This window comes from Vulpes vulpes, chromosome 3 (genome assembly GCF_048418805.1).
Source record: "Vulpes vulpes isolate BD-2025 chromosome 3, VulVul3, whole genome shotgun sequence".
Lineage (NCBI taxonomy): Eukaryota > Metazoa > Chordata > Mammalia > Carnivora > Canidae > Vulpes > Vulpes vulpes.
This window is the reverse complement of record NC_132782.1, coordinates 114,900,850-114,910,860: the sequence shown is the minus strand read 5'-3', so window position 1 is coordinate 114,910,860 and position 10,011 is coordinate 114,900,850. Positions and strand designations below refer to the sequence as shown.

At 65.1% G+C, this 10,011-nt stretch overlaps 1 protein-coding gene across 2 annotated transcripts; it reads right to left on the bottom strand.

Moving 5' to 3' along the window:
• Positions 1-350: 350 nt before the first annotated feature.
• Positions 351-10,011, bottom strand: FBXL16 (F-box and leucine rich repeat protein 16). Of its 2 annotated transcripts, XM_025985005.2 has the most exons (6): positions 9,704-10,011; positions 2,860-3,518; positions 1,681-2,189; positions 1,299-1,383; positions 964-1,027; positions 351-846 (listed from the first exon to the last, which is right to left on the bottom strand). In XM_025985005.2, the coding sequence occupies exons 2-6, from the start codon at positions 3,502-3,504 to the stop codon at positions 698-700; spliced, it is 1,452 nt and encodes a 483-aa protein (XP_025840790.2). In that variant the 5' UTR covers positions 3,505-3,518; positions 9,704-10,011; the 3' UTR covers positions 351-697. The 2 variants fall into 2 exon arrangements, with proteins under 2 accessions (XP_025840790.2, XP_072610443.1); XM_072754342.1 differs by lacking the exon at positions 9,704-10,011 and having other exon boundaries at positions 351-1,027.

The following is a 10,011-nucleotide window of genomic DNA, read 5'->3' as shown; positions in this document are numbered from 1 at the left end:
CGCCAACGCGGTTGTCCCCTGGCCTGGCCAAGGGCCTGTGGGCCTGCAGCTGGGGGCGAGGCGAGTGGGGACCGCCTCCTACAGCTGCTGGGACAAGGGGAGAGCCATGGGGTCAGGCTGGCATGAGGTGGGGCAGGGGTGGGTGGGACTTGGGCTCCTTGGCGGGCCATGGCTTTGGCGGGGCCTGTTCCCCCTCGCACCCCTCCGAGGGCGGCAGGTGTGGAAAATGCGGGAAGCCCTTGGGGCTCTTCAGGCCCCTGTGTCCTGGGGGGCCCGGCTCCCCTCGGTCCCTCTGGGCCCTGCCCGAGATGGGGGGACAGCGAGGAGACAGAGCGCGGTGCGGCGGAGAAGGCAGCGGGGAGGCCCCCGGAGAGCTCAGAGCACCCCCAGGGGCCGAGCGGGGGTGGGGGTGGGCCTAGCTCCCAGCAAGTGGACGACAGATGGAGGCGGCTGTGGTGTGGTGGAGGGCGGGCGTGCAGTGCGGGCGCGAGGGGCATGCACGGAGTCCCCGAGTGTGCGGCGTGCGTGGAGCTGGGCCCGCCCGCCGTCCCCCACGCGGCGGGGCCAGGAGGGGCACGGGGCGGGCTCACGCTGGGTCGCCGGCCTGGCGGGGCTGTGGGCAGAGGGCCCCCCTGAGGGCAGGGCCGGGAGAAGGCGAGCCCGCGGCAGCGGCTTCCTGGGGGGGGCGGGGGCCGCGCTACTCGATGACGAGGCAGCGGGGCAGGTGCTGCGAGAAGTACTTGAAGAGCTCGGGAGTGGCCCCGGGGCAGTTGGTCAGCTCCAGCTCCTCCAGCTCCTGCAGCTGCACCAGGCCCGACAGCCCCGTGGTGGTCAGCAGCGGGCAGCCTACAGTGGGGGGCAGGTGGGCGGTGGCTGAGCGTGGGCACCCCCCCCCAAGGGCGCCGTGGGGGACCCGGACTCGGCTCCAGCGCGGCGGCACCGGAGGGGGCGCGGGGGTCTCACCTGCCAGAGACAAGAGGCGCAAACTCCTCATGGCCAGGAGGTGCTTCAGCCCAAAGTCTTGCACCTGCGGGGGGCGGGGGGTTAACGACCCTGGGGAGCCGCTGCTGGGGCCGGCGGCCTGGAGCTGCCGGAGGGGCAGGGGTTCTCGGCCTCCCCAGGAGCCGGCAGGCCGCGAGGGAGAGGCGGAGAGCACCTGGGGAGTCGCCCGCCGGGTGTGCACGGATCCTGGGCTTCCTCACTGGGCCTGAGGTGGCCGGGTCGGCCCGGGGCCCCTCCCCGAGGTCCCCGCCTCCCCTGGCCTACGCGCGGGCTTCGGAGGTGGGCAGGGCCAGTACCTGGCAGCACCATCGCAGGTAGAGGCTGCGGAGGGACGACATGGTGGACAAATAGCTGAGGCCAGTGTCCGTGATGCGCACACACCTGCAAGGGAAAACAGGGGCGCTGCCCGCTGTCAGAAGGCCTGCCCCGCCAGCTCGCACCCGTCCTCACCCCCCAGCTGCCCCTCCCCCGGCGTCGCAGCCCAAACCCCCCTCCTGCCCTCTCAAGACAGCCCCACCGCCCCTGTCCCAGCCCATCCCGGGTGGATGGGGCCACCCTCCCACCACGGCGCCACCACACCACTCTGACTGCAGGTCTGTACACTCCTCTAGAAGGTCTCGCCTGCCTCGTCCCCCGGGTCCTGCCCTCCACTGCCCTATGCGTGGGGGGCGCGCGCACCTGTCCAGCACCAGCTCCTCCAGGCGGTGCAGGTCGCAGGCCACGTACTCCAGCGCCATGTCAGTGATGCGCGGGCACCATGAAAGGTCGAGGCTGCGCAGTTTGCGCAGGTTTTCGGCCACGAGCTCGACGCCGTCGTCCGTGACCTTGGAGCAGCCAGAGAGGCTGAGCGCGGTGAGGTTGGGCAGGCTGTGCACCACGTTGACCACGCCGTGGTTGGTGATCTCCCAGCAGGAGAGCAGGCGCAGCGTGTGCGTGCTGTGGCCCTGGCGGGCTGTGAAGTAGGCCAGCGCCGTGTCCGTCACGTGGTATGCCTGCAAGCTCAGCTCGGCCAGGTTGGGCAGCAGCTGCGAGATGGCCGCAATGGCATCATCGGCCACGTTGATGCAGTCGCTGACGCTCAGCGAAGTGATGCGCGCGCTCAGGCTGGACCACAGCCCTGCCTCGGTGAAGTCGTTGCAGCCCGACAGCTCGAGGCGCACGACGCCCTGCATCTGCTCCAGCATCACCTGCAGGCAGGCAGGCGGCAGGGTGTGGTGAGGATGGCAGGATAGAGGGTGGAAGGAGCCCACTGAGGGACAGGAAGCAGTGTCCTCGAATGTAGACGTGTGTAAAACACGCATCAGGCTGCCCTGTGACAAGTGCACTTGACAACGGGTTCGTCACATTGCAGCGATGTTCTAAGAGGAGACCACAGAGGACCTGGGAGTTTGGGGCCTCCCCACCAGCAGGTGCTTGGGAGCAGTTGGCGGTAATGACTGATGCTTAGAGTCCTCGCCTTGGGGAGGGGGCTGCCCGCACCGCTGCTCCTCTGACCTGTGCACCTGCCCCTGCGGCACCCTCCCCACCCGAGGCTGGACTCATGGGCAGGTAGGGTCCGGAGGTTGGAAGAGCCTCCCATTTGATTGTTAGCTTTGATGTTGCTGTCTTGAAATTCTTAATCATCTTTGAACAAGGGACATGAACTTTCACTTTGGACTGGGTCCCCCAAATTACCTGAGCGGCCCTATTTCCCCTCACCCCAGAGCCATGATCCTCAGGGCACCAGTACTTCCCTCAGCTACTTTGCGCCTCATCTGCCCAGGTTCCCTCTGAGCCCCCCTCCCCCACCAGCTCAGTTGCAGCTGCTTGGCCCTGCCCCCCCGCCCCCGTCCCTTCCAGGCCAACGGTGGGGCGCACCTCCAGGCCGGCATCAGTGATGGTGGAGCGCTTGAGGCTCATGGCCTTGACCCCCTTCTTAGAGAGGGCGTAGTTGTCGATGAACTCACAGATGTCCAGGTCGGAGACGCCAACCAGGCAGAAGCCCTCAAAGCCGCGCGCAGCGAAGCCCTGCAGGTTCACAAACTCCTTCTCGCCACCGGGCAGCACATTGTAGAGCTCCTTGGCATGCAGCACAGGTGTGAGGCCCGCCCAGAACTTGGGCTGGTACAGCACACGCCGCCAGGCCTTGCACACCTGGGCCAGCACACACTTCTCACAGGCTGAGAAGTACCAGAAGAGGCCATTGAGGATCTTTTCATCTGTGGCCAGTGGTGGCCGCTCCACCGGGGGCCCGGGAACTGGGGCTGAGGCTGGTCCACCAAGGGGGAGCCCCGCTGGGGGGCACAGGCCCCCAGCCAGGGCAGCCCGTGGCAGTGGGGCAGCCAGGCTGGGCGGTGGGAGGGTGGGCGGGGGAGGTGGCTGGCAGGGGCGGTTCTTGGCAGCTGGTGTGCCCTTGGTGATACTGGCTGCACCCAGGCCGTTGGGCTGGCCCGGCAGCTTTACCAGGCCATTGCGAGGCAAGCATGGAGGCTTGGGGTCGCCGTCCACACCCGGGCTCGACATCTTCCTCGCTCGATCTGCAGACAGGGTCCAGGAGGGAGTAATGAGTCTGCTGCGGGGACAGAGCTGGGCTCCTTCCCACCCCAGGGCATCTCCTCCTGTGGCACTCCCAGAGCCACCCAACAGAAAGGACACAAGTCCATGCCACTCCTTCCCTGAGTGAGCAACAGGAGACCAGGGCTGTTCATGCCCATGACACTGCCTGAGCTGTGTGCACTGGGCTCAGCCTGTCCCCACAGATCGTTTCGACACCTGGGTCTTATGGTTCCCATTTTAGAGATGAGAGAGGAGAGGATGGCAGAGACAGACACTCGCTCGTGAGTGCTCCCCTCACCTTTACGACCCCCCTGTCCACCATCAGTGCCTGCCAGGCTTACCCCTCCTGAGCAGGGACTGGAAAGCCGAGGGAGATGGTTTGGGGTGGTCTCTGGCCCCTCCACTACGGGATGCCATCCTGGCTCTCTGCAGTGGTTCCAGTACCCTGTCTGAGCTCACATACCAGCCTCTGAGAATCCCAGTGGCTACTAGACATTCCATGGTTCACAATCTACCTGAAGAAAGGGCAGAGTTTACTATGATGCCGGCACAGTGAGTCCTGGACATGTACTGTCTCTTTAATCCTCCGTCCAACCCATCTGTGGATGATGAGGCTGTGATGACTGTGCCCATTGTACAGGTGAGGAAGACAAAGCAGCATGAACTGTTTGCCCAAGAGCACAGAAAGTGGTGGAGCTGAGACTGGGACCAGAGCTAGCTATGGAGGCCTATTTGTAGGGGGTTCCTCACAAGGTGGGACTGAGCCCACCCCCCGCACCCCTGGTCGGGCCTCTGAGGCTGTGAATGGGTGGCAGACGGCTTTGAGTATAGACAGCCCTGGGGGGGGGGGGACCCTCACAGTGCCACCATCTGCTCCACATTCACATCTTCTGTCCACCCCCACTCCAGACAGCCAACGGAAAGGCAGTGCACCCAGTGGCTCAGTCACACAGGCCCCAGGGTCACACGCCCTGGCTCTGTGGCCTCCACGATCCACCTCCTTTCTGCGAGCCTCATTTTTCCTGACTCTGAAGCCTGAGAAGGGATGACACACCCCCACAGGACAACCTGGGAAGGGGTTAAGCACGGTGCCTGGCTCACACGAGCATTTGGAATGTGGCATGGAGGTTGCTTCTGAGTCCTATGGCCGGCCTTAGGTGAAGGTCGGGGCCACTGGGAGGAGGGGGGCGGGCTGCCCTGCCCTGCTCTACCCAGCACCGTGCCCCCCACCGACTTCCACGCCCTGGACCAGGCTGGCACTCCACACCGGGGGAGGGGGTCTGCGGGAACACGTGACCCTGGTGGCTGCCAACCCAGCTTTGGGTCCAGAGGCCTTCCTGCCCTGGCAGCCGTGAGCCTCACGTTGGCACTCCACGTGGGGCAGCCCTCAGAGGACACTGCCCCCACTTCGGCTGTCCCTTTAAAGCAGCTCATGACCGGATAGTAGCAGCCTCACGCTGGCTGAAGCACGACATTCGTAACGTTTGCCGAATGCCCGCTGGGATAGTCATGTGCTCCGGGCTCACGTCAGCCCCGAGTGTGCTGGCGGCGTGGGCACCACTGTGAACCCCACTTTCAGATTAGCAGCCTGAGGCTCAAAGGAATTAGAGTTCACCCACAGTGGCGGATGGGGGGCGGTGGGCAGCCTGACACGAGGGCTGCCCCAGATCTTTTAAAACTAGTAGGTGAGGAGGAGACCATCGTGGACCAGCAGTGCCGCCTGGAGGGACAGGAGGAAGCCACAACTGGCCCCGACTCCCGGGAGCAGAGGAGAGGCAGCCCCAGCCCGAATCCGGCTCTGCCTGGAGCGCAGCACCATGGACAGCACCCCTCGGCCCCGTGCGCCAGCTCAGGGCAGCCCGGCTGCACCCACCAGGACACGGCGGGGGGTTGGGGTGGGGCGCCCCGCGAACCGGCTCGGCGGGGACAGGCCCTGTAGGCGACGGGGCGGGGCGAGAAGCCGCCCTCCCCGCCAAGATCCGGAGGAGGCTGCGGAGGTGGCAGCAGGGGAGAAATAACTCAAGAGCTGTGCCGATTTAGGTTAAAGACACTCCCAGCCACGGGTGTGCACGTGGAGCGCCTGCGCTGGGGGTGGGGGGGTGCACGTGGATGCCCCGGGCATCTGCGGGGCTCGCTACCCCCACCCCTGTGGAGCTCACATTTGCACACGCCCACAGTCCCAGCCCCACTCTTGGGCCTCAGGGTGGAGCTGGTGGAAACAAGCCAGCAGGTGGCGAGAGCCCATGGGAGGAGGGGCCGGGCGGACCAGGGCCTCGGCCTGGGGAGTGTGGGGGGCCTGGCTGCCCTTGATCCCGCACCCACACCCCTGGCCTGCGGCCCTTCTGCTGTGCAGCCACGCTATGCTGCTCCCTGGCCTTGTCCATGGTCCTGCTGGGCTCCCGTGGCCCGCTCCAGCCCCAGCCTGGCAATCCCCCCCCCCCCTGCTCAGAACCCGAAAACAGCCACACCCTTGGCTCAGGGATGGGTCTTCCTGTCAGTTAGGCGAGAGGTCTCTTGGGGGTGCCGGGCAAGTGCCCCTCCGCCTAGACCCACCCACCCAACCAGAAGGGCTCTGAGCCCCCATCCCTCCTGTGCTTGCTACTGCCCCCACTGCCCCCAGCAGGGCTCAGAAAACCTGCCTGAAGTTTCTCGCTAAGGCAGGGCAGGGGCAGCTGCCAACCCGATGTGGACTGCCTCCTCCTTCAGGAATCAGCTCCAGGAGCTAATGCGAGGGAAAGAGGCGTTTTAAAAAGATGGTCAAACTTGCACTATTCTCAGCCTCAGCCCTGGTGTGTTATGCCTCTGTGTGGAGCGGAATTCTGGAGGAGGTCCTCCTGGGATAGGCTGCGGGGGCTCAAGTCTCCTGGGAGGACTCCAGAACTTGGTGGCTTCCAGGCTGAGTCTGCAGATGTCCATGCTGGGGCTTTGAAAGGAGCTGCCTCTTTGGCCGTCAAGTCACCGAGTCCTAACACCTGGCACGTCCGCCTTACAGCCTCACCTCTGGCTCCTCCCCAGCCTTGGGCCTACAGTCCAGCCAGGCCCCCCGTTCTGTAGTCCTCTTCCCTCTCCCCTGCTGGCTCAAGAGGCCTTCCTGCTGCTTGCCCCTGCCAGCTCCTTCTCCGCCCTTCAGCACCAGCCCTGTCTCCCACTGTGGGGCTCCCCAGCCCTGAGAAAAGCATCTCCAGGGTCACAGTCATTACTGCCCACCCCTCTATCTCCTCCCTTGGCTGGCTGGGGAGTTCTGGAAGACACGCAGAACCATGGCTGAGTGGCCTGTGTGCTTGCTGAATGAATGAATGAATGAATGAATGAATGAGGACTGGCAGTCAGCAGGGTCATGCAGAAAGGAGTGTGGCTGCCAGATGCCCAGGAGGCTTGGCAGAGGACAGGCCAGGTTAAGAAGAGGGCAGGTGGATGGTAGGGGAAGTATAGCTCAGTTTGGTGATTTTGGTTGTGACAGAGGCCACGGCCCACAGTGGAGGTGGAGATGGCCACTGGGGTTGGGTTGGTGCCACCATCCCTGAGAAGGCTCCCAAAAACCTGGGGCTTGGGGTAGGCTTGCAATTATTCAGACTCTTGGGAAGAGGATGGCTTACACCTCCTCGTTAGCTGAGTCCCCACTTCAGGAGTTGCAGGGTTAAGGAGGCTGACTGCCCATTCCCCCCCCCCCCCCCACTAATCTGGCCACATCCAAGGAGGGGACAGGAGCCACCAGAAGGGAGGGGGGAGCTGGTCCTGCCCTGCTCTTCCCAGAACCACTCCCCTACTCCTGGGCCAAGCCCTTCCCACACTTCCTGACCACAGGTGGGGAAAGTGAGGGTCAGAGACTAAATTTTCAGAAGTTGCACAGAGTTGGGATTTGACCCCAGGACGCCCAGTCTGTCTGACTCCCAAAGACCAGACTAGGCACTGAGGTCCAGAGGGCCACCCTGGGCCTCCAACCAGCCTGTCACTGGCCAGGTGCGCTTCCTGTGGCCTCCCTTCCGTGCCCTGTTCTGCTTCTTCAGCGCCCTGTGTCCTCCTTGGGTTGGTGGTCTGTCCCAGCCTTGTTCCTGTCAGACTCCTGCTTCTACTCCAGGGCTGCAAGCTGCATGTCCACCACCAGGACTCTTTTTTTGGACTGCTCATGCCTAGGAAACCCCCACTCCTCACGGCTCCCAAGCCAGACATCTCTTCATCTCTGATGCTCTGTCTGGCACAGCCCACCCTGAACGCTGGACGGGTCTGGCCCCAGTAGAACCTGCACTGACCGCATCTCCCTGCCCACTGAGGGCCGTGGAGCTGGGCAGGGCATGGGTAGTCAGAAAAATTTGCACCAGGTTGATCTGCAGTGACGGCCCCAGGGACTGGGGTGACAACCAGGGTAGCCTGGATTGAGGACACAGTGCGGGCTGAGAAACTCCATGACAAGCCCTGTGACTCAGGCACATTCATATCCCTTCCCGCCCCCAGCTCAGAGATGCTTCTGGGGTTCAGGCTGCCCCACCTGTGCACCAGGGGCTCCAGGAAGTGAGCACGTGGCCTTGGAAGAGCCCAGAATTGGTGCTTCATCAGATCAAGTCCTGAGGTCAAGCACGGGGCAGCTCAGCCATGCGGGGATGGGTGGTTTGGGGAATGGGCTTGGGCTCTTCTACTTTGAAGGATCTAAGCCCCCCCCGCCCAGTGCCTAGTCTGGGTGCATCTAGTGCCTGCTTCTTTGGGTGGCTGCCTCAACCGCCCTCCTTCCTTGCCAAGTGAGGCGGTGTGGCCCAAGCCCACCCTCTGAGCTGGCCTGGCTAAGGCTCATCTGTGGTGGGGAAGGTGCTGAACCACCCACTTACCCCACAGAGCCTTCCTTCACTGCCACCTCCACTCTCCCTCCACTCTTCCCCTCTGAGACACAGCAGCGAGCACCCACGTGTGACAAGACTGCAGCCGAGCTGTGTCCCACCTTGGGGTGAGAGGTGTCCCTGGCTCTCGGCAGCACAGGCTTCCTGGGCCCGTGGCCAGCAGTCTTGATGGCCCCAGGTCCCCCCTCCCCCAGGGCTACTTGTTTTCTCATTCCTTTAGGAGATAGGACTCCCTGAAGTGCCCTGGAGGTGAGCGTGCACTGGAAGGTAGCACCTGTCCAGTGAGCCTGCCCGGCATTGCAGGCACTTAGAGACCTGCCTGGCCCAAGTGAGAGGTGGCCGAGGAAACAGGGGGCCGAGTTGTGGAGACGGAGGGCAGCTGAGTCCCGGGGTCCCCTGAGACCCGAACAGGCCACCCTGCACTGCCCACGTTTACGACTCGGGTTTGGATTTCCCTCTGCTCTCCACAGCTCCTGGTCCAGCCCCGTGGCCTCTTCCTACCAGGCCAGCAAGTGTCCATCAGGCCTCTGCTCGAAGGGGTTGGCTGAGGGAAGGGGCCTGGGAGGTGGCAGGGAGCGGGAGGGGACTGGCCGAGTGGGCAGGTGAAACGGCATCCGCCATCTGCTCTCTCTTTGGAGAGAAGGCTTCCTGTGCAGAGGCCGGGAGGGGCTAGAGGAGTGGCCACTGGGCCATGGGCTCCCTGAGGCTGCAACAGCTAGGCCTTCTTTCCTTTCGGGGTGACGGGTTGGGGCTGTCTTCCCCCGGAATCCCGGGAGGCCAGACCCCTCCCCAGCAAGCCTCAGGGTGTCCATTTCCCCTTCTGAGGCCCTCCAACCTTGGCCGGGGCCGGCCCCTCCTCCAGAGCCAGGCACATGGCCAGCCTCCCCCTTTCCTCTCCTCGTCCTGCTGTGGCCGCTCCACACAGACCCAGGTGTCCAGGTCAGAGCAGCCCCCAGCCACGCATCCACCTGGCTCCTCCCCGGGGGGAACCGCATCTAACACCTGTCTCATAGGCCCAGGGCCTGCTGGCGTTGCGGAGAGGAGCTCAGAGCTGCAAAGAAGCCCGCCCCCCCCCCCCAGGCCTGGTGAGCTGGTCAGCCCTGGTCCAGCTGCTGCGGGGAGTGCGCTGCAACCGGGCAGCGCTGCGATCCGGGTCCGTGGGAGGGCCTGTCTCGGCCAGGGGCCCGGGGCCTCGGCTGGGAAGGGGCTGAGCCGGCGGGAGCCCCCGGGGCTGCTACCTGCCCTCCCCACGCCCCCTCCCCGTCTTCATTGTGGCCGCCGCGATGGCGTGGCCTGGCCCCGTCCCCGCGCAGCCTGGTCCGGTGCGCACGCCTTACCTCGGCCCGGGCACCTGGCTCATGCCACGCCGTCCGCCGGGCGTCTTCTCGTCATGGGGAGCCCGGCATGGGCGCTGGCGGAGCGGGGCGGCGGTGGGGTGCTGGCCGGGCCGGCAGGGCCCTCCCGCGCCCCGCGCCCCGCGCCCCGCGCCCCGCGCCCCGGCCTGGCCGGCCCCCGCGGCCGCTCCCAGAGAGGAGCTCCCCGGTGGGAGAGGATCGGCCGCCCCGAGCCCCCCACCGGGGAGGCCGAGGCAGTGCCCCGATAAATAAGGCCGCTTTGCAGGGAGCCGGGCAGGCACCTCCTCCCT

Bases quoted from the DNA above. Each gene is read 5' to 3' on its own strand.
- FBXL16 (XM_072754342.1), bottom strand. From the start codon at position 3,504: ATGTCGAGCCCGGGTGTGGACGGCGACCCCAAGCCTCCATGCTTGCCT. The intron at 2,190-2,859 runs GTGCGCCCCACC...GCCTGCCTGCAG, and splicing joins TCACTGATGCCGGCCTGGAG to GTGATGCTGGAGCAGATGCA. The intron at 1,028-1,298 runs GTACTGGCCCTG...CGCCCCCCGCAG, and splicing joins ACCTGCGATGGTGCTGCCAG to GTGCAAGACTTTGGGCTGAA.